Source organism: Prinia subflava, chromosome 7, assembly GCF_021018805.1.
Source record: "Prinia subflava isolate CZ2003 ecotype Zambia chromosome 7, Cam_Psub_1.2, whole genome shotgun sequence".
Classification (NCBI taxonomy): Eukaryota; Metazoa; Chordata; class Aves; order Passeriformes; family Cisticolidae; genus Prinia; species Prinia subflava.
Window position 1 is genome coordinate 33833362 of NC_086253.1, and position 24151 is coordinate 33857512.

A 24151-nucleotide genomic window follows, 5' to 3' on the forward strand; every position below is an offset into this window, starting at 1 on the left:
TGAGGATTTAAGACTCAAACTTTGAAATACTGTGTGATTTCTCACAAACATCCAAACTAAATGAGAAAATGCTTCTGGTGCACAGAGTTATCTCTGTTTTCTGATCTGCAGGTATTAGTGGGCATTACATACTTGCTGCACTTAGGAAGGTGTGGAAGGAATGGCAGGGAAGGTATGGAGTCTATGGATTTGGCTTCAAGCAGAGTAACTGCGTGCTCGCAAGCAGCCACTGATTTTCAACACCCCCCACATCTGCGATTTCATTTTTCACTTGAGAGTCTCTCAATTTCTCTGGCATTTCCAGCTGCTGCATTAGTCTGTGCCATTATAATGCCTGCAGGATCTAAGAAATAATCTATGACCATGTTCTCTAGGCTGCTGTGTTTTGCTAACCCAAGGGGAAACACTGACAACACAGTACAGTGCTCTCAGCGTTGTTTCACTCCGCAGGGGAAGGCTGCAATGATTTTAAAGGCAGAAATACTTCTAGAAACTTTGTAAGCACTCTTCAAAGAGCTGGACTGACTGTGATCATTGTTCTGACTTTTACCTTGGGAAGGAGGACTTAAATGCTGTGCTACTGCCTGCATATATTTTAGGAATGTGTATTTTTTCCCTTATTCCTAAACTCTGCTAGTGTTTTATAATCATTTTAGTACTTCACTAACTATAGCCAAGAGCAGATACCGAAAGAGGAACCAGAAGACACAACAGGACATAAATGTAGAATTGGGAGAACATGCTGGGGAAAAGCTTTATTTCCTAAGGTATCAGTCAAGGACTTCTTGAAATATGTGGTGTCATTACATGCATTTGTCTACCATGAATTTAGAAAATCAATAAATTCATAATTTTGTGAAGCTGTGCAAACTTGCAGCACTCAATGTTTTATTGAAAACATTTTTACAGTTTCTGAATATCATGCTATGTTTGCTTCCATTTAATCTGCCATCTGTTTGATTTTCTGCTTCTTGGAGAATACAAGACCATGATTAATTGCTCTCTTCCACCTCATTCATGGTTGTATAGACTTCAGTTGTAGCTGCTTCTCTGTTCCTAACAAAGAAGTTGTTTCCTCCCTTGACTATCCTTGTTGACCCTCTGTAGTTTTATCATCCACTTTGAAAACAGAAATCAAAAATGAACTATGTTTATGGTACAGGCATAACATTATTTAGATCTTAAAGCAATATGTTTTGTTCCAAATATTTTTCTTAGCAATTCCTGTCTTATTTGCTTTGACATCTGCTGATCCTGTGATGTTTTTGTTTATGTTTTTGTGGGGTATCTCATTCCTAACATTTAATTCAGAGCTCAGCTTTGTAAATGTAAATATTAGGATCATCCTTTCCTCTTCTACTCAAGGCTATTTACTGACATCTAGGTTTCAAAAAAACCCAAAAAACCCAAAAAAAACCAAAGCCAACAACTATGGCTTACGTATGAGAATGGCTTCTGCACCTTGTTAAAACTTCCCATTTTTACTACTCTGAATAACCTGGTGTACCAAAACCCTAGTCTCAATCAACCAGAAAGAGCTAAGGAGCACAGATCCCTCCTGGCTGTCACTCACAACCCCCCTCATTGAAAACTGATGTACATTGACTTGGATGGGAAGGGGCCTCCAGAAGGTATCTACTCCAACCTCCTGCTCACAGTAGGTGATGCCAGAGCTGAGTAGTCAGGGTCTTGACCAGTCTAGAATACCTCCAGCTGTGCAGGTTGAGTGGGTTTGTTTTGTCTTTTTTATTTGGTTGGGGTTTTAACTCCTCCAACGACCTCTCCAGGGCCCTATTCCAGTTGATGATCTCCCCAACAATTTAAAAAATCAAACAACCTCCCAAAAACATAACAGAAACCCCACAACATCTAACTTATTAATGTATTTTGTTGGAATTTTCCGTATCCAGACTTCTCGCTGTTGCATCTCATTGTTCTATCCTGTTTCTTGTCTTTTAATCACGTGGGGGCATCCCACTACCTTATGGTAGTGCATATATACTAGAGCCGTTCGAGAGACCATCACGTAGAGAACGGAATTTGGCTTTCCTTTGCAGTATGTCCTGCATGAAGAAATAAGCCATTGCCTTTTCCCCAGGACCCTACCACTCTAAGTAGTGATAATTGCACCTTCTACCTGTTACAAGAATCTTTTGGTTACAAGTTCTGTGCAGACTGCAAAGCAACCAATGCTGAGGGACAGAAAGTGCATGCAAATCTGTAAAAGCATGGCTGGGATGTAAGACTTCTAAACTAACTTTTAAGTAAATGCTATTTTACTACATCAACCATAACTATTACTCCAAATAATAGTTTCTAATGTGACTTACCTAAGTATTTAGAGAGCACCAGGAAAATGTTACTACAAATTCTACATTTAATGTTGTAGTATTGATCAATAAAGAAACATAGTTTACACTATGTAATTCAGAGATGTAATTCGTGAAATGTGAGCTTCTGTAAAAATCTTTTAACATCATTGACCAAATTCTTTAACAAATTCATAGCAAAGGTAGGGGCACATTTACTCACACATATGCGAATGCTGCTCATACCTGTTTTTCAGCTTGTTTCAAGAGTTTCTGGAAACATTCATCCTCTAGCACACACAGAGGAAGGTCTGCCTCTCCTCTGCCTCTCATTTCCTCGAGCTTTTGTTTGAGGTCCCGCAAGGCCTGGAGCTCGTCGTTGAGACGATTCTGTCTCGTGCGCGATGCCTGGAGGTCCAGCTCCAAGTCCAGGGAAGTGCGTACAGGGCACTCCTGCGCCGCTCTTCGCATGAGTGGCTGGCAAACAGGCTGAGTCGTTTGGGAGACACAACAGTAAAAATTAATACCTGGAGAGGCTGCTGGAGGGTTTGACATACTGCAGTCTGAAAAGCTCAGATATCTGGGGGGAGGAGGGGTTTACCACTCATTTCTTCTGAAGTCCAAAAACTTCACCTATCCTAGAATTTTTTTTTCAGTCACTAGCTAAAAATAAATGCTCCAACCGAGTGCACAATGATATATTTACAGGTTAAAAACAAAAAACCCATTCTGATCCCTGGGATGACACTGCTGGCAGACACAACACTACACAGAACTCTCCACAGATTTCAACTACATGATGTATTTTTGTAAATATTTGCTTTTTCAAGGCCTAACCAAACACATAGTGTTACAGTCTCTGTAAACATGCACTTCTTCAGCATATTTCACATTATATACTGTCCTTTCACAGTGACTTTTTGCATGAGTAAGTCAGGCAGGAGAAGCCATCTCAGACTATTCAGTATCCCGGACTTTTCTTTCTTATGCAAAATGGATCCTGCTACTTAGTTACAAGGCTTCCAAAGAACTATTTTTCTAGTTACAATTAAGATTTAAATAGAACTTTCTAAATTTATGTAAGAATGAAATTCATGCAAGGGAATCTTACTCTCTTGTCCTTCAATCCTTTTGCTACTCGAATATTTTTTGGTGGAGAGTAAATTCCCTTTAAAAGGACATCTAAATCCTTGAAATCTTAACCACAATTTGCTCAAGATGTATGTTGCTGGTGTTGACTTTTGGGCAGCACAGGCCACCTTGTGTCACTTCATAATACTCATGTTCTTTAACCCAGATCCCTTTGACAGTAACTCAAGTTCAACAATAAGCTCAAACTCAACAAGAAATGCCATGATGCTGAGCATCAGTGTCTTGCTGCTGGCTTCACCCATGACTAAAACAACACAGGCTTTGTTGGAGGGGAGATGACATTGGACTGAGACCACCATGTTGATATTTCAACATAAAACTACAGGACAGAATTGTGGTACTTCTGTTGCTTTTGCTGAAATTCTTGAAGTGTATCCTTTATGTCACTGGGTATTCCCAGTGTCCCATACTCCATTTTGTGCAGGTGAACCACGTCCAGGTAACATAGCACGTACCCGTTTAACTCTCAGGCTCCGTCGCTCTGTGGCATTCCTCACAAAGAGAGACTTCTTGGCCAGTGTGGAGCTGTCGCTGTCGCTGCGATTCAACTGCCAAATGTACACGACAAACAGATGAAAAACACCTTCATATGCAAATACACCTGCACTGGTAGAACCAGTCAGGGAACCTCAGCGTTTATACACATGTAGGTCATACTCTTAGAACAAAGTTAACAAGTTTGCAACTGGGATAAGCATCTACTCTAAAATTATGATCCTACACCACAACCATTGATCTTACTGAATGAATAGTAAGACTCTTTAGGAATGCAAGGAAGATAACTATGGTTATTAGGTACTGACAAATCATTGTCTGCCTGCAGATACAAACTATGGATTTCACTTAATCCAGGGGCAGACTTTTAACAAATTTACTACAGGGAAGGTTAATTACTGTAGACATGCACCTGTCCAACAAGCAGTGTTTTTGTATTGTTATTAATTGTAACAAGCAAAGGTGTGCCTACAGCTTCCTTCAGAAGCACTTCCTGCTTCTAAAAATTATGTGCCACAGCTCAGCAGTAGCTTCTTCATAACTTTAGCATTATTTTATACACATCAGTGCAGAATGATTGTTAGGTGCATCAGCATCAACAGGTGGTCAGAAGCATCTCTCTGCGGAATATGTATTTCACCTCTTCAGGAAAGGACAAAAAAAGGAATCATTCTGCTAACATTTCAGTAAGCAAAGCCAGGACCCTAAAGTGTGCTTACACAGGGCTGACTGGGAGCTGGGGGTCAGATATACAACCACTTGCAATACAAAGTACACCTCTTGAGAGACAAATCTGTCTTTTTACCATGAGCCACTACTGGGAGCTCACTCCTTGATACAGAGAGGCGGCCATTGTCACTGATGTTCTTTAGGCACTTTTCAAGGGACATTTTCCAAAGCACCAACAGACTTGGGTTCTCTCCATTAGGCTTCAAAGGTCTCTGTTTCCTCCAACATCATGGGTGCTCTCTTAAAGCCAGGCCATCTCTTTGATTAGAGAGCAGCTCGCACTTCACTACAGTGTATCCTACAGTCGCTTTCCTCTGGTAGAGCACCATAATGCAAGGAAGGCTGGATATGCCTGTGGTGCAAGCTGGGAACTGGGACTGGGGAGAGCACAGCTCTTCAGCCCTCTTTGTGAACTTGGATGCAGCTACAGTGCCCACTCTGGAGCCCCCAGCAGTGGGCAACAAGTGTCTCTGACACTGCAAAAGATATATCTGCAAACACGTTCTTTTCACAGGGTACTCTTCCTCGAGGCAATACCATACACAATGGGAAACAAAATGGTTTATTCAAGGTAAGGGCTTTTTTGATTCTGGCTCTTGGCAGCAGATACGTAGCAATGTTCAAAGCTACAAACACCCAATACTTTTCCAGATGCAAAAACCTCAGAAGTTTACAGTAACTAAACTACTAAAGCAACTAGTTTTACTTTAGGTTGAAGACCTACATAGGCAGCAGGCTAAGGTGATACTTTTTTCACCAACACTACTAATTTCCAATTAGGAATTAAGTTCCAGCACAGGAATTAGGATGAAGGCTAGCTTCTGAATTCAGCCAATAATCTAGCCAAATTATGTAAAGATTGTTAGAAAATAATTTGCTATATTTCATTTTGGAGAGTCTATGGAACAGTTATTTAAGTACATAGGTATCGACTAAAAGTTTAGGTTTTTTTAGGCCAAGGAGAATCAGAGAAGTGATGAACTTTAATGTTCCTGAATGATTAAGGCAAATGCCTCTAACTGAACTAAGGAATTAAAGCATAAGTATTACTTTTTTAAAAAAGGACATAAGTATAAGTAACCTGTAGAAACTAAAGATCAAAATAAAGTGCCTTTTCTAGGGTATCTGTGATTAAAATCTATAGAGCTGGTGGTCCACCCTTAAATCTTTAAACACATGATTGTCATAGTTAGTTTAGCAGCAGCAAGACTCACAATTTAAATATTTTTTTTCTTTTTCCATGCTACCATAGATCTAGAGAGACTGGAGAACTTAGCTGCCAAAGCCATGTTTAAAACCCAGCCCCGAGGCAGCACTTGCACATCTTTCAAAGATGCAATTACAGCAGGATTTGGGCAGCCTAGGTTTAAAACCAGTTGAGATACAAAGTGAGATTCAAAATTGATGACTGAGCTCTTTCCACACTGTTACCCTTAAATGGTTGCATTATTAAAATATGGTAATGCAATGGCATTTTACAGTGAATTCTATTTCATGTTGTAACAAATTGTTTTGCTGCGAGAGTGTGGAGTTGCTGACATGCAGGGAAACATTTTTTGCAGACAGCCAGCAAAGGCATCTGTGTTATTTCTCTCCAATAGGATGTATTTTTGCCCTAGCAGAGGTGTTTTGCAAGAGTGTGCAACTCTGCTGAAAGTCAATTCTACTATGCATCAGCTCAGATAGGGAAAGACTCTAGAGAAGGCACAGGCTCTGCCTCACAGGGAAAACTGGTACATGACTCAGTGTCATTAATGCTTCATTCCCAAGAAGTTAAATGACTGTTTGGTTAATAGCTCTTCATTCCAAGTGTTTTTCCTCTTACCCTGCAGATGTACTGGTTCCGCTCGCCTGGTGAGAAGGTTTGGGAGCGCACTATCATGCTGTTCCTGACAAAGGGACGCTGTCTGGAGCTCCAGCTGGCTCTGTCCTTGGGTCGGACTGCTGTGTTCTCGTTAACCAATTCCTCAGTGTTAGTCTCTTTATCAACCTATGAAAAGGAATTTAGTGTACAAGACTTACTATAACCACATACACGCCCCCACATAGTTTTTGTGCCTTCAGATTTTACAAGAATTCTCATTACCTTGCAGTGGATGGATAAGGCCAGCAGCAAAAAGCACCGTGCATTTACAGAGAAACTATTCTAAGTAAAGAAATACGAAAATCCCAAGAGGCTTAAGAGTGTGTGGAGAGGCTTTGAAGGTATTCTTTGTAGCCAAAAGCTGAAGCTTTTGCAGAAAGGCCTTTGCTGCTTGGCAGATGGTTTGATGCAAACAAGTGCAAGAAATTTTGCTTTGTCATTTGCAGACATTATGATTATTGCACATTTATATTTACTTTGTTTGGCATTTGCAGAGAAGCAAGGTTCTGCCTTGCCAGATTCAGTGCCTGTACACACTGCAAGGGAGCAGCTGGGAAAGCTACACTGCCCAGGTCCTTCCAGACATATTGCTGTACATCCCCAAGCCTGAGCAGCAGGGCTGCCTTATGGCAGTCTCCTGAGCTTCACCAGCCTTGTGAACCCAGGGAAGAGACACTGCTGGCTGCTGTCTCTCAGCACAGCTTGCTGCCTACTAGAGTCATCCCACATGTGCCAGAAGGAGCCTCAAGTGGCCCATCCCTGTGGGTGGCACAGCCTTGCTTACTTCCATGCTGCAATCATCCTAGGCTAGGCAAAGCTCTGCAGCAGCTGGAACATCCAATATTACTGATGTGCACCAGGGTGTTTTCTTCAGCTTGGGTAATTTAATGAGGTTCATGGTTTTAACACTGCAGGTGATAAATACAGTGACCTAAACAGCACAACCAGCAACCCTGAGAGGATGTGCCATACAGAGATCTATGCTGTGGCTGGCTCTGCAGTGGAGTCTGCTATCTTTCACTCATTGTCTGAGTCCACCCAGCCCAGGCTTAGCAAAGCACTTGTGTGCATGTCTAACCTTCAAATGTTGTCCTCGCTGTCTCCTCTTGCTGAGTTAGGTCTTTGATCTATATTCACTTGCTACCCAGTAGACTGTCAGTCCTTTTAATACCAAAGCCGTAGCTCATTTGGCATCTTGCCACATTAATTGGAAGTTAATTACAGTTTCCAGCAAGTCCACTGAGATGTTAAACTTTTGTATTGTCACAGAGTTGGAGGAAAGAGATGTCTCTCTTCGTCTTTCTACCTCTGCTATTTTATAGAACTTGTGGATTTAGAACATGCAACAGTCTTTTTATTAAGATACAGAAAGATTCTAAAAAATTTATTTCTGAGAGTGTGCTACCACATCAGGGATATGTTTACTAAACATTTACTAAAAGTGCTTTCAAGAAAGTGGAATATAATTTAAAAAACAACAGTTACCAAGAAAATGGAATTAGAATTTTCCTTACGTAGTGTGTGGGTACAATAGTACCCTCAATATTTCAAAAGTATACATAGTTTTAATACATTTTTTTGAATTTTCTGTTTACTATTCTTTTGTCCTTTTTTTCTATTAAGACAGTTCTTGCATTTCACACCCAAAAATAAGGGGAAAAAACATAAAGGAATCCCTGCATTGGTTTAAAGATCTTGACCCTTGTCATGTATTTTTCCTTACTTACCAGATGAATCAGAAAAAAAAGAAAGGAAGCAATGAAACAGATGTGCAGAAATATTTTAAATATGCACAAGCTGAAGCTACTGAACTACTCTTGTATTTTGAATGTTGTCCATATGCAACAAAAAAAGTGAAGATAGAGAGTCTTGGTTAATTGTTCTGGACATGCCTAGCATGTCTGACCAATGTCCTCTTCAAAGTTAAAAGTGACCACACCAATTTTGTTACATGTACATACTGACAAATGCTACAGCAAAGGCCACATCAAATTCTAAATGCATAGGTGCAGCAGACTTTTATATTAATTGCTCAGAAATAGATTTTTAGACACAGTAAGATACTGCAAGAATGTGAATTTTAAGATATTCACCAGAGTTAGAATTACAGCAGCTTGCTGGCTTTCCTGGGCCTCATCACTGTTCTCTCTGTTCTTGTCTTCACCCATTTCTGGGGCATTCATGAGTAACCCCATGTCATCATTACTGTCCTCTTCTACTTCCAGCTTAATGCCATCTTCCTCTTCATCCACGAGTTCATCAGAGGCCTCTGCGAGCATCTCTAGCCTGTGTGAACAGAAGGAGCCCAGGCTTATTCTGAAAATGAAAAAGCTCACCAGAGAAAGATACCAGAAAGCCCAGACCTGCACTCATGTGTAAGGCATGCATCTTCCTGACAGGGAAAACAACTATCATCCAAATGCTTCCACTAAGTTGATGTGAAGGCCCATTTCACTGGTGCCTCCAGCAAAACCCAGCAAGCACTACTACAGTTCACCTTCAAGGTTGTTATGACAGTACTGCACAGTATTCAATAGCTGTAATGTTCATAATGTTGAAGGGCTTTTAAGTTCATAAACCAAAAAGCCACTACACGCTTCCCCTAATAAAGCATTTCTTTTCTTCTACACTGCAGCTAAGAAATTGCACAATAACAGAACTCAAATAGCAATTTAGCAAGAAATCTGTTTCTTGGGAAAGCTCATAATTTCTTCAAAAACAAGACCATCAATGGAAGCACACCCACAGTGACTTTGTCAGACAGCAGCTCTTTTCAAATCCTACTGCTTGCCTGTTCCAGTTAATGCAACTATAATATTTGATATTTTGCTACACTTCCAGTGGCTTCACAGCCCAAGTGGTTTCACAAGAAGATGTACATGGACTGGACAGTGGCAGTGGGAGTTCATAGAGCCAAGACACTGTAAACTTAAAAGAACATGAAGGCATTGACCACACAAGAGAACAAGAAACTCTAATTCCGGTGATGGTGAGGCACTGGAACAGGCTGTCCAGAGAAGCTGTAGATAGATGTCCTGTCCTTTGAAATGTTCAAGGCCAGGTTGGATGGAGTGTTGAGCAGCCTGCTCTAGTGGAAGGTGCTCGTGCCCATGGCAGCAGTATTAGGCTGGATGATCTTTAAAGATCCCTTCCAACACATACCATTCAATGAGTCTGTGATCTCCAAAAGAACAGCTCTTTGATTTGTCTAAGAAAGGAAGAATGAGCTGAATCATTCAGGCATGAACAGTGAGGAAGGAAAAGTGTCTTTACCAGTCTTCCTCAGAGGCCCTTTGCTCTTGTTCCTTCTCCTCATCTTCAGCCAGCTCTTGTTCTACTGCTTCCAGCTCAGCAGATGTCCTCTCCAGCAGAGCTGACACAGCATCCTGCTCACAAGGAAAAAGATGAAACCAGACTTGAATGACACAGAACAGGTAGGAAAATGACAACTCTTGGAAGACCTGCATTACCCTGCTGCTCCCTGATGTCAGCAGGAACAATGACCCCCAGATCGCAAGGTTAAGGGGTTTGACTTGTCACTGTATAGCACATTGAATGATTACCTTTATACAAAGTAAATCTCAATGAAAAACAATTGGGTTTAAAATGATAATGCAATCAAATATGCTCCTGTCATACTTCAATGTCTTTTCTTATCTTCCCTCTCATACTTGTAATGTTTTTAGGTGAAAGAAGGGTGCTCTTCAAAGTTACATTTTCTATGCAGTTCTCTTAAGAAGGGATTGAAGCAGAAAAAATTAACCAGAAAAGTTAGTATGTTTTGCATAAACCACATAGTCAGTGCAATGGCTTTGAGTATGCAGATTCAAATAGTTAATAAATAGCATTTTTAATGTGTGCACATGAAAAAATATGACATACTTAAGCAAGCTCTTCAATAAAATTCTTTCTAAAAAAATAAAACACAGCTGAGCGGTTTCAAATTGGAAGTACAATCTTGTATCCAGTAAAAAGCATCTGCCATATCCCCACTCCTGTCTGAGACTCCATATAGGCCCCACTCACACAAAGTCACCCTAGACAAAAGTGCCTGCAAAGCAGGGCCTTGGACCTTCAGAGGAGGGCACTTCACACATTCAAATTACTACAATGCAATGGCACAACTGGAGTCTGGCTTTTTTCTTGATACAGTAATAGCCAACACATTGCTCACCAAGTCCAATGAGTCCAATGACTGTGATTGCTTGCTTAACAGAAACATGTATTCATCATTTTGTTCCTTTGGTTTTTTGCCAGGACTCTGCTTGCAAGGCAACAGGTTGTACCACAGAGTGCAGGTCTCATCAGAAAGTGATAAATCTGCCAGGCTGATCTGAGTCCCAGCCTGCATAAAAAGGGAAAAGGGAAAAAAATTTAAATTTGTTCTGTTTCCTACAAAACATTCTACTGTACTCATCATGTAAAACAGGCAGCAAAAATTTGACATGAACTTTAATTCCCTTTCTAACTGTACAGTTTTCTATTTCCCTCCACTCCCAGTTAAAGCAGACAAATAGAAGTACATGGAAATGTCCTTCATATTGTCCATTCTGCCATCTCTTATTTCAGTCTGCAGAAATCTCTCTCCCCACACAGACACTCCACCCGTTATCATACTATTGCACACACCTGCTCTAGTGCATTCAGTAATGAAAACTTGTGCAGCACCAGCTCCTGGGGCAGCATCACATGATTTTTCATCTGCCCCACCACAAAAATCATGCATATGGCAAATAATGGGTGACCTTGCTTGCTCTAACCAGGGAAGAAGGAGATGAAAAGCCAGTAAAAGAGATTAAGAAACCCTTTCATTTGGACAAGCACTGACATCCACTGAGTTGGTACTCTGGGAAAACTTCTGAAGTACTGTTTGGGCTGTGCCTTGGAGATTAAAATCCTCTGTTCTTTGGCAAAGCATATTATCTCCACAGCACACATGGCTCTTGCCAAGACTCCGGTCATGTTATCCAGGGCTTTCTGCTGGGATGGTACTCCCAACTCTTTCATTTGATCTTGCAAATAACCCTTGTCTTCGCTGTGGATTTTCGTTATTGTTAAGTCCTTTCTTCACCTTTGTATACTGCCTGAGGTTGTATCTTTATTTTGTTGCCCTTCCCTTTCCTCAGGGGAAGACACATATTGAAAAAGACCAACATGTTCCCCAGGAATTAAGTTAACTTCTACATTCTGAAAGTGAGGCTGTTTCACAGTAGCTGGAGCTGATGAACCCCAGCAGATTCCAGCATCTCTTCAGAGTGTTGTAACTAAAAAATCTCACTGTGCTACCAAAATCCCTCTCATGGTGAAAAACTAGACTCGAGTTGTACCAGATCATGCAAAAGCAATTTGAAAGTAAATGAAGCATCACTGATTCAGTGATGACTACGATTAACAAAAAAATTTGAAATGACAGCTTCTAATGGGCTGATCTATAAATGTCTCACTTTTTTATTTCAACAGATCATAAAGATCAAAAAGGTGCCCATCATATAATCTAAAATAACATCCAAAACATCATTTATTTTGTTCTTTGTGACAAGTTGTGACAGTGAAGGTTTGCTCTTTTTTTGTTTACTGTGGCTCTTTTTCAGCTTTTACTTTAAAACCTAGCGTTAAAGTAATGTTACATCAAAATTTATAGGGGTTTTATGTATACAATGGCAAAGGTGGAATAACAATGGTAATTAAAGGGTTAAAATAGTGTTAGAATTATCAAAACACCTTCCATCCAGGATTAGACTGTACCAGGAGTTTCAGAGAAAGGCAGTATTCTAGGTACTACAGCAACAACAAAGTTATGCTTCAGACTTTGTCTCCAAGTGCTGTGGAATTTCAGCAGCCTTGACCATCAAAATAAGAGGGGACACTATAAACAAATGCATGCCAAAAAAGCACCAGAAATAAAACCACATACCAAGCATTCTTCCCGACGACTCCTATTGACAGCACAAACATCCACTCTCAGTGTCTTCTGCAGCAGTGTTACTTGAGAAATGGCTACTCTGAATATCTCATTGAATAAAATGGTTTCCATGGCAGGATGAACTTTAGTGCGGAACAGACAACTGATGTCAGTGGAGGATGGAAGGACTGCTACTCTAATATACCTGCCAGAAACAAACAAACAAAAAAATCTTTACCTCTGTTTAAACTGGCACTTGCTGGTGATGCATGAGAGAACCCCATCAATGTAAGGACTGCATGGCAACAAAATGGAAGTAACTTATCAGTGGACGGGAAAAGAGGTGACAAAGATAAGTGAGAAACTCCTCTTGTCCTTTGCAGAAACATTTCCCAAAAAGGAATTTTTGTGCCTGGTAAGGTTGTGGTAGCAAGAGAGGTAGCAGTTTCTGACTCTATCCAAGTTTAGTACCGCAAACAATGAAGATCATGTCACAGGTGGGAGGAAACATGCTCTTATTGTTGATTTTAAAAAATGAGAAAAATTGGGGTGGATGTAAAAATTAAATTCTTAGAATAATGCAAGCAGCACTGAAAAGCAGTGATGTCTTTTTATCTTTTAAGGAAACAGATCAAACAAAATTTCCAAAGAAAGCAGAAAACTAAAGAAAGCAAGAAAATAGCTAGGGCCATAGATGCTTAAGATCAGTTCATAATGTATTAGGTGGAACTTTGAAGAATGCATATTGCAAGCATAAATTTAAGTACATAGAGTAACTAGAAATTGTTACAAGGCTGCATTCCTTTTATACAACCAGTAGGAATGGATATTACGTGGACAGAAATTGTACTAGCTAACTTGTAGGTCTCACTTTAGCAGCAGCTTGCCAAAGACAAGACATTTTTAATGCAACTTGTATGTGCTATTTACCTGTTGCACAGTTTCTCATACACACGAATGAGCACAGTAATAGTTTTACATCTTTTCTGTGCCTATGTATTAGTCTGTTTCTGGTACCAGCTTTAAATATAAATGGTCTTTATTGAAGAACAGAATGCAATGAAGCTGGCTAAAGCAAGAAGAAATAGTAGGCTAATATAAATAATTCTGGAAAATACTTTTTCTCTCAAAATTTATAGTACTACTACTATATTTTATGACTTCATGCATAAAGTTTTGTTAATTTTATTAAAACCTTAATTTTACATTGGTTAAAAGAAATTAAGTCTGTGAGAAATACGATTTTTTTACTTGAATGTGGGCATAGTCTTTATTTCCCAGTTATGCCAAACTTGTTTGAATAAAGAGCAAAATCCAGGTTGTTTGGTTCACATGTATAGCCTGGATAGCAGGTATCCAGCATTTGGCACACCAGTCCTGAGGTGAAGTGGTAGCATATTGTAACTGCAGTAATGCTGCTGCTCTATTCATATCACTGTAGGTGAGCAATTGGCATGGTCTACTGAGAACAGCCATTTTAATAGACTAGGCAATTAAAAACATTTATAAAAGATGTAGGAATAGATGATAAAGTATATCAAAAGTATGTTTAAAAGGTGGTTCACTGGAACTTCCTTTTAATAACTGTTAACCAATTTATTGGCATCAGGCCAAATGGAGGGTAAACAAAGAAGTGAAAGAAATCGTTCTCTCCCTTTGTTGTACAGGAGTGGTTACTTTCATTTTAATTAATAAACTTGAAGAGTCAATCGATGAATCAGGTTTTACTGTGACAAACCTACGACTTCTCAACTGATGAAGAAGTGACCCTGACACAGTAACTCTTCAACTATGCTCTAACTAGGCTCAAAGTGAGCAGTTTTTACAGTATCAGTTACACCTTGTGTCAAATCTGTTCCTCCCTGTGTAAAGGTTCAGTGAGGTACTAATTTATCCAACTGATGTTCTAGGAAATGCAGCTATAATAGCATCTTCTTCCAGACCCAATTTTTATCATTGTATGTATCTGTACAGATTATACATGGATGCACACAAGTGCAAGTGACAGAAAAAAATGCTATTTGCAAGGTCCTGCCTTTACCTTGCCCCTTCTTCCTCCTTGTTTCATGTAGCTTTAATTTCATCAAATCTCTTTTAGCAGCAGCAGGTCTGGACTTCTTGACTATTAATTACAACTGCACACTTTAATTCCTAAAAAGATGCTAGCTTTATGTTACTGAACATCTTTTTGCTGTTCTACATTATCTAGTTTTTCTCTCACCTGTGTTAATTTATTCTTCTATACTTTTTCTGTTTTCTTGTGCTAAATGTTGGTGGACTTGGAAGATCAGCAGAGAAAAGACTAGTTCAGGGAAGGAAGGATAGTAGTAGAACAACCATTTGTAATCAACAAAAGCAAACAGAAAAATCCAGGAAGCACCCAGGCCTCATCCTTAATGCATCCTTTCCATACCTCGTGGCTTCTTATTTTTCAGCCAATCAAATTTAAGGCAATGGGATACAAAGGGAAAAGAACCAGCAAGAAAATCAAAATTTTCAAGGACTGATTATATCCTACTCCAATCTTATAAAGCTTTTCAATAGTTTGAGGTAGTCTTACAGTCTGTCAAAATGCTCACTCAATTACAAGTGTCCCCAAGGCAACCTGTACTTATACAGATGAGAATTTTGGATTAGAAACTCAGTGGTAATGTATTCAGGCTTTTCTGTTCATTTTCTACGTATGATTTACACTGTAATTTACTTTTAGACATTGCATGTTGGTCCAATTTGACTCAAGAACTAATTCTTAACAGACCTCCAAGCTCTAGTTGTTGGGGATGGTGTATCTCAGTGAGACTGTTCTTGTCCACTTGCAATTTATTAAATTATTCCTTTCCTTTAAAAGCCCACTTAAAAGACTAATACTGCTTTAAATACCATTTTATGTCAAAAAGACACATAAATATGTCTTTGATGCCAAAGTATCAAAAAAATGGTTTTAGTAACTACAGCATAACTGTTTTGCACTCACAAAGCTAGAATGTTTAGAGGCAGTAGATAAAACACCATTTTAAAATCTTTTTTATTCCAGTTTAGTGGAATGTGCAGATTTCCTGATAACATCTTATTCTTGCAGCATTGCTAGAATATGCAAAAGCTGAATACTTCAACAGTTTGAAAAGCTTCGTACACATTTCAGTGCTCTTAAGCCATAAATCAATTGATTCCTTTAGAGAATTTTTATAATTTATTATTACACTCTTATATTTCAACACTACTTCTCAGTGATTGTTTGACTTACACCTTAGAGCCAAGGGGGACAGAAAATGCTGGAAGGTTTCTAAGCCGTACTAGGATTATCACGAAACTCGAATTGCTGTGGTCATATCTGTTAAAGAAAGGACAAGGAAAGGGAAATTTACTATTCACATTTGTGGAGCAACAGAAGTATTCCCTTTGCTGGTCACTTACCTGAGTCCTATTTGTACCTGAGCAGCCTCTAGAGGTGTTGAATCATCTTCACTATATACAATGTCCTCAGTTTCATTTGGTCTAGGAAAACCATGCAAATACTCAAATTTTGGAAAATTATAGTTAGCTTTCAGTAATTATTAAGATATGCATACACAAAACATATATCCATTCTGCTAGACACGCTGACTTAATTACAGCATGCGCTCCAAATAATAATTTCAGAGCCCACACAACAGCAGTGCTTCTTTTAGGGACAGTTGCTGCTGGAATAGTTTGACAACTGCAGCAATGATTCAGAAAGGCCTGAGGCTGGTTACTGAAGATTACAGGCAATACTATATAAACTAGTGTGAAGAATCCTATAGAAGTTGTCTGGTAAAAAAATAACAGCAAATACATTTCTTATATCCTGATCACAGCAGTGAACATTAACCCTTCAACCTGGATTATTTTCATACCAACACTACAACAGAGTTTTTTCTTGTCTTTTCTATAACCTCTTTTTGAAAATAAAAACATTGCAAAAATTGTTATGCAATCTTAAAAATCTTTAACAGAACAAGAAGTAAAAAGCAGTAACTCTGGGTATTGTCAACAGAGTCACCTGCATAGTTTAAATCAAGCTTTTCTCTTGGGAACACTTCTAGCAAGGAACAAACCCCAAGATTATAAAGGAGTATATCAATGCTATTCAATCAAGTTATATAAACACAAAAATTAACCCAAATCAGACATAGTTTGGCAAATATACCTTCCTTTCCTGTTTGGCAAATATACCTTCCTTTCCATCTGAAAGTACAAATTATTTCTAAAAAAGGCAGGGCTGATGAACAACTTCTGCTGGTACTGTGTAACTGATCATAGGTATATTTAAATTTTTAGTGGAAAGACTTGCATGATTTCTCAAACCTACTGTTTCACAGAAGCTTCATATACACCACTATCTCCAGCTACAGACTCATCAGACACAGCAGCAGATACACAAGCTGTTTTCTCCTCAAGCAGATGACCAGCTCTTCTTCTTGGTAAATCACTACCTACAAAAAGGAAAAAGAATGAAAATTAGTCCAAGACATTAATATTCAGAAAGAGAGATGAGCATAGCCTAGAAAGTTGTCAAATTGAAAGCAGTGACCCTTAGCTGAGTATCACAGAGTAGTTTTGTTCCATATCATTAAACATTCTGAGACTGTACTGCTGTTACCACATATTCTGGCTACAGATATAACCAGACTGATGAATTTGAAAATGTACTGTTATTCCTTCCCAGAGAGACAGACTCCTATGATCACCCTTATGCATTGAGGTAGTTATCCTTCATTAGCAACCCTCCTTTTCCTGATCTTTAAACCCGTATTTGCCATGTTCACATTCAGCACTGTGGTTACACTGCAGCTACATGCCAAGTGCTTGCCTACTGTTTATTAAATATTCAAAAGTCAGACAGACACCCTCTCCCCAGTGATATAACTGCGAGAAATAAGATCCTCTCTGGTTTACTATCATCACAAACTTTCTATGCTACAGGCTCTCAGTGACTACTTAGCTTTAATCTTCAACTTGCATTCATATGCGAGTGTCATGCCGTGAAGCCCCATTCTGCAGCACAGTAAGATGAGGGCCTGTGCAGTCCTTTTATCTGCCAAGGGGTGAGGATATTGGTATGCATTATCATCCCCATCTGAATCATGACTTTACATCCTGTTAAGATGTTACAATTTAAGGCTTTAGATTAGATGATTGATTGCTGCATTTGTGCTTTTATTTATGGCAGTAGGAATGCTTTTTCCTTGATGATGAAGTGCTCTTTCCCTTCCCCCTCACCATGTGAGGGGTGAAGGTGATGACATGATTTATTGATTACCCTTAGGAATTACCACGGCAGCCTGAATTGACTTTGACAATGACAGAGACTGACTGTGGAAGAACTACAAGATATTCCAACTTGGTTTCTGACAGCAGGGACATGTGCAGAGGAGTAAATATCTCTATGGTTCACCCGTACAGGAAAGTCAGAGACAGCCAGAGAAGCAGGTGAACACTGCATCTAGAGAGCCAGTGCAGATTACAGGATGATAGGAGATGTACTACCTTCGAGCCTTTGTCTATGCCCAAGTTAAGATTTAGCAGTATTCAGATCTGTAGTCCTGTAAAAACCTAAGCATGTGGGCTGAAATTTTCCATGCAGGTTAGGGACTCTGGCTGAGTTTGTTCAAACCTTCCCATTCAGCATCACAGCAGTTTCAAGAACGAAATTGGAGCAGAAACACTGAACAAACCCCAAGTATGTGTCTCACTGTTAATTACTGAAGTCTCACCATGAAGCCCATTTTACTGCGGAAACCAGAGGTATTGAAGTGTAATTAGTTAATACCTGGCTATTCAAAATTCAAATACTTGTTTTGGCAGCCTTAATACAAGTTTAAAGACAAATTGTATTATGCATATGGTGCTACATGAGGAAATATCAGTGTGATGAATTACAGAATGAATTTACATTTTAAAACCATAACTACTTATACAGACTTAAAAGGCAACCTGACAATATCCAGAATAAGAGGTCCTCAAAAAGTCAAAAAATGTTAGAGAACCACACAATGCCTTTGAAAATAATGATCTATAGAAATATTTTTTTTAAAAAAAAATCTGATTCCACATAGCCCAAAGTGTTCCCAGATTCCAAGCCATTTTGAATTCAGTTCTCCAACTATGTGAGCTGTAGCCAGATTGCAAAGACAGACTGAAAATTGTTAATTTGGAAAGGATATGCTGCTGAAATACAGGCAGGAAAATTAATTATTGCTGCAATCTTTTATAATATGGCTCTAAAGTAAAATAACCACTGTGCTACACTATCCTGAAAGGCAAAGGACAAAAAGACCCCCTCCCCCCACATTCCCTTTCCATGTTTTTTAAGCTTTGCATTTCACAGTTTCAGACCATTAGGACATCAGTCAATCTCTTGTTCTCCTTCTGCACAGTGAAACAGAGTGGGGCCTCCCAGCTTGTACTAAGCACACCATATCTTTCTCTTCTGGTGCCACATTGCTCTGGCCAACATTGAAATTACCACAGTACTGCAGTAAGCTAATCTAATTAGACAACAGATCTTACAACAATTCTGTGAGAGAATTAAAAAAAAAGATAGAAGCAAATTTCTCATTAAAATATATAACTGTGTGAATATTACAAGGCACTTTTATTAAAAATTGGAAAACTCCAAGCATAAGGGTTCAAACTTGGTAACAAATCTGGACAATGCTCAAGAGCTAGGCCCTATTTATTCTAAAACATCAAACTCCTTAGTTAGCTGCCTCCCTACCGGCTCAGAAATACAGCTGGAAATGCCAGGTACTGACCAGGTTTCAAATAGGGCTGCCAGTGCTCAGCACTACTGGAAATCTGTCTCACTCAGTTCTTCCTTGAGAAAACAGAGTGTAACACAAACATGAATGGCTTGCAACATACTTGAAAACAATGACACAGAATGACACTAGAAAAGAATAAACGTGCAGAGAGAGCACAATATACTGTCAGCCCTAACAAAAGGCAGCAAAGCGAGCACTCTAAGACTAGAGCACAAGCCATCAATTCTTGACTGCTGGGATTTTTGAAATTCTGGCTCTGCCAAAGGTTTTGACAATGTAAGATGATTAAGTATGTTGCATGGCTTTTGCTACAGACCAGAAGTGGAACTCATCACATCTTATTCAGCCACATCAAAGTTAAAGTTAACTAGTAACTAAGGATACCTTGATAACTCACAATCATTGCTCCCTTCTTCTTTAAAGGGAAGAATGCTTTAGGACAAGATGTCTCATTCTTTTGGAAGTTACCCACAGACTGCAGGGGGAGCTTAGACTCACTTAGCACCTCTTTTCTAACTTGGATAAAACTCTAAAAGCTGTGAAATACATGTTAAAAATGGGGAAGCTCTCACTGTAACTTACGTGGCATATAGTCTTTCTCAATTCAAAATGAACTGCAGATCTTTCAATGACAGCAGGCTCAAGTAATTAGATACACTTAACACATAATTCTCAGTCCAGAAGTATCTTTTACTGAAGATGTCAGAAACAAAGTATCTGATTTCAAGTAATCAAAAAACCAGCAGAGGGTATTTGCTCTATATCCATACATCCTGATAAAACCTAGGAACACCATGCATCCTCCATGCTTTCAAAATCCAGCTTCAGGTTTTTGTGTTACTGTTTTCGTGACAGATTCCAATACATGAACTTACTTTCTAAAATAGCTATTGAAAAATGTGGACAGAATCAGGGTGATGGCAGCTCTCTGCAACCAAAACTAGAAGTTAGGTAACATCCCTCAGAACATGCAAGTGCAGGCTGATCAAGATACTCTTCAGTTACACAAGGTACCTCCTCATTTCAAGAGCCAGCTGTTAATTTTCATGTTGCATATACATTTGACATGAGATTTTTTTTTTTTTTATTACCTGAACTTCCTTCATGTAGAGAAGGCAGAGGCTGCCTAACACTTAGGTCTTTATCATCTGTAGGAATCTGAGATCCTCCTCTGGCTTCAGAATCCAATAATATTTGGTTCTCACAGAAGCTAATGCCTGCAAAATCACCTGAAAGGTCAGAGTCTTCAAAGTCCGTAGTGAGGTGATGCAGGGGGGAATTCTGAGCTGACACTGAAAATGCTGCTTCTAAAGGGGAGCCTGGGGGGGACAAGGAGGAGAGTGAGGATCTGGAAGACAATGATGTCACGGATTTGGGAGGTTCAGTCAATTTGGGATGGTCTGCAGCTGAAGGAGAGTCACTGTAACCCAGTCTCCCATGGGAACTGACCACTTCATTTTCATGAATAGTAGTGATAGGCCCCGAAGGACTGTAACCAGTTTTTTCTTGCAATATGAAATCAAGTTTGTACTGATAGTCCAAATCTGTAATTTGATCGCCTTGGTTATAGTAGAGATCCGTGGAGCTGAGCGAGTTTAGTGACCCTCTGCTTGACGTGTTCAGAGATCCCCGGCTGGATGCCAGGGATCCCAAACTGCTCCCTGAAGACACAGATAATGTACTAGCTGAGAGGCTGCAAAGAAAGCACAAACACATACTGATGTTACTAAACCAGCACAAAACAGAACAAGGAGAGGGAAGCTCGACTGAAACTGCCTTGTAACAGATTACAACCAAAAGCTGCTTGGGGTGTTATGTTTTTTAAGCACCCATACCTGGCTTAGCTCAGTGTGCCCAACCTGCACACTACCAGGGCAATTTATCCAGCTTATGGCCACCTGCCTAAACCTTTTCTTCTGGAGAAGACAGTAGATTTGACAGACTGGTCTGGCAATAACAGCAGCCTTCTCAGCTGTTAAATCCCATCAGAAACCTGCTCCATTCTGATGTGGGTGCTCGTGTGGTCAATGTTATAGCACAGGGATTCCCAAGATGGAGCTTATGACAGCAGAGGAGTGTGGCCACCTCTAGTGCAATTCATGCACCCTACCCTATGCCCAAACACCTGGGAAAGATGCCAGATAGACAACTTAGAGCAGAACTGCTTCCCATCTGTGTGACAGCACACACTCCTCGTGCACAGTAAATCCAAACTATATAAATTATGGCAAAGGCCGTAACATGCAATCTTGTCTTGTTAATAACAGGAGACAAGGAGTCCTGCCAGGCCAGAGAAACTGAGTGTCACTGCCTCAGTTCTTGAGGACTGCTGGGAAAAAATGTCAGGAAAAATAAATCAAGCAGGCCTTCTAAACACTTAAAATACATTTACTGAACAATAGGAGAACTATCAACTTAGAAAATTTGCTGAAAATATAAAAGTACACCAGGTTTGCAAGGTGACAAAATGCTTGAAGCCATACACTTGCATTTTATTACTTAAACAAATTTTCCTGAGCTTCCAGCTAAGAGAAAAACCTAAGAATGCAGTTGAGACATCCAGGTCCACTACGAAACAGGTTTTACATCATGCAGTACAATCTCACCTCCTAAGCTGTGAATGCAAATAGGTAGTTAACTTTGTAGTTTCTTCAAGTTTCTGTACCAACTCTTTTCTTCTCTCCTCCAATTTTAATCTGCAAAAAGATGTACATATTAGTTCAGGAAAGCATTACAGAATAGGCTAGAACATTTTATAGATAAAAAAGAAACAAAGTGAAGATCCCTCTTTTTTATCAGGTTGCCAGTGACTAAAATCCAAAATACTGTGTTAGCTCTCGGTCTGATCATAAAACCCCAACTGCTTCAGCAGAGTGACTTGATCTGCAGAATACCAAGCACTGTAACAAACCTGCTGAGTGTATCAGCAAGTACAGGGTTGGGACATTCACACTGTACCAAGGGGAACATGCACCCAATAAAAGAGTAACAAAGGAGCACTGGGAAAATAGCTGCCACCTCAGGATAATAAGATCTACACTCACACAGTTTTTAAATGCCATGCTGCACACTTCCTCCTCACTTAATGTAGTTCCAGGAAAAACAACAACCAACAAAACCAGGAAAACACCGCCAAAACAAACAAACAAACCAAAAGAACACTAATACCAGTAACACCATTATTAGTTTTGATATTTTGAAGTTTACAATCAAAGCACTCCCTTTAATTTCAGAATCTTTATATAGAGATAAAGCACAGCAAATCAAAGCAGCATTCAGTGAAAGGTTTTGAGATTATAGACCATATTTAGGAGTCCTTGGTAAAGAATTCTACATTCTCAGCAGCTTTGTCAGCAACTCAGAGGTACACAGCATTGTAATGCTCATCATCAAGTTCACCTTTATGAGAAAGCAGGATTTACTGCCTCCTCCTTTGTTACCTAGCACAGCTCTAAAGTCACAAAATGGGCAACTCTCCTATTCCTCTTGGCTAGGAGAAATTATTCACTAACCTTTAGAGTGACTTTTTTTCTCTCTTTTAATTTCCTTTTATCACTCCATTGACACGAAATAAATTGCTTTCTCTCAGTGGATTCAGCTAAAATCCTCCTGTAGTTGTGGATTACTATATTCTCCCTAGGCCTTGCTCAGTCAACTGACACATGTCACTAGTTCTCAAGCAATGTATCAGAGAAACAAGAAACACCAACCATTACTTTCTTATGCAAAGTGAATTAACTGCATTAGATACTCAAGAGTGCCCAGAATTCACTTCCCTTTGAATATCAGATATCAACAAAAAGACATTAAGTCCCTGATTCAGCAAGGCATGAAAAGCCCTTGCTTACACCCAAGCTTATCCAGTGAGCAAATCTGGGTTATGCAAAGGTGAATAAGTTACCCCGAGGTGAGCCAGGGTGTGACTTCCACTCCACTGCCCACACCACATGTGCTCTCACACTGCAATGATGTGTTCATCTGCCAATACCTGCTAAGGCTGCTAAAAGCATACACAGTATTTCAGTCTTTGCTCAGGAAGATATACACACAGGTTTCCACACCAAGAATTATGTTCATCTATAGTATCAGACACTCTTTCCTATAATTTTAATATTTATCAATGCCTTCTGTCTTGTTTTAAAGCCTAATCTATCCTGCTTTTCCCAAGCAAAAGTGTTCTTCACTAGCTCTTTTGTGGCTTTTCAGTAGTGAACTATGACTTTTTTTCTCAAGAAAGAGGCATAGAAATTGCTCTGTGTTCAACTACTAATGATAGAAGACAAGAAAGAAAATAAAAGCTTAGGAATTTCTCTTGCTGAAGTCCTCAAAAGACACACCTACAACACCTTGAGAGAGACACTATAGCAACTGAATTTGTACTACTGAACTAAAAGGTTTTCATTGGGTTTTGTCTCAAAAGCACAATTAACAGTTTGTTTTCTTTTACTGTCTTAAGGAGGTTGATAAATATACTTTATCCTTTATAATTTAGCACCTGAAAAAATTTCTTTCCTAAAAGTAATTTGATCTACTAGTAATTAAATACAATTGTTAATACCTGCAGGCTAATGTCAGCAAGATGATAGCCACAAATCACAAACACGAACTGAGTGACGAATCACTTGTGGAAGTTTGAAGAAATGTGGGAAGTAATTTTATTATCTCACAACGAATTGAGATTCAGGGAAAGTTTTTTCATTCTATATCAGGGCAAATGAAAACAAAAACAAAAAACCCACAAAAACAACAACAACAGCAAAAAACACAAACAAAATAAACCCAAACAAACAAACAACCACCAACCACCTCACCTCCAAAACTCTCAGACAGTGAACCTTCCCTCTTGTGCTTCCTGCACAAGCAGGAATTATAATATCCAAAAACCCTGTGTAAACATCTAAACAACCATTGTGTT

General features: G+C 39.3%; 1 protein-coding gene and 1 long non-coding RNA gene across 10 annotated transcripts in view; one reads left to right on the top strand and one right to left on the bottom strand.

Moving 5' to 3' along the window:
- LOC134552946 (uncharacterized) overlaps positions 1 to 24151 on the top strand; it is a 73392-nt gene that overhangs the window by 43494 nt on the left and 5747 nt on the right. The window contains exon 4 of one of the 3 annotated variants that reach the window (XR_010080982.1): positions 5200 to 5217. The exons of 1 other annotated variant lie outside the window; for it this stretch is intronic. This is a non-coding gene — a long non-coding RNA (uncharacterized LOC134552946). Of the gene's footprint in view, positions 1 to 111; positions 2516 to 5199; positions 5218 to 24151 lie in introns of those variants that run through there. One more of the 3 variants, XR_010080981.1, reaches the window with a different exon arrangement.
- The window catches only part of WWC2 (WW and C2 domain containing 2), a 95111-nt gene that overhangs the window by 7181 nt on the left and 63779 nt on the right, over positions 1 to 24151 (bottom strand). For 6 of the 7 annotated variants that reach the window (XM_063402160.1, XM_063402161.1, XM_063402164.1 and 3 more), the window contains 12 exons: positions 21843 to 21932; positions 20328 to 20929; positions 16782 to 16905; positions 15866 to 15946; positions 15696 to 15782; positions 12464 to 12656; positions 10724 to 10894; positions 9823 to 9935; positions 8643 to 8835; positions 6511 to 6675; positions 3917 to 4009; positions 2556 to 2798 (listed from right to left, as the gene is read on the bottom strand). In XM_063402160.1, the coding sequence (XP_063258230.1) occupies positions 2556 to 2798; positions 3917 to 4009; positions 6511 to 6675; positions 8643 to 8835; positions 9823 to 9935; positions 10724 to 10894; positions 12464 to 12656; positions 15696 to 15782; positions 15866 to 15946; positions 16782 to 16905; positions 20328 to 20929; positions 21843 to 21932 (2155 nt within the window). The remainder of the gene's footprint in view (positions 1 to 2555; positions 2799 to 3916; positions 4010 to 6510; positions 6676 to 8642; positions 8836 to 9822; positions 9936 to 10723; positions 10895 to 12463; positions 12657 to 15695; positions 15783 to 15865; positions 15947 to 16781; positions 16906 to 20327; positions 20930 to 21842; positions 21933 to 24151) is intronic. The other variant, XM_063402162.1, reaches the window with a different exon arrangement.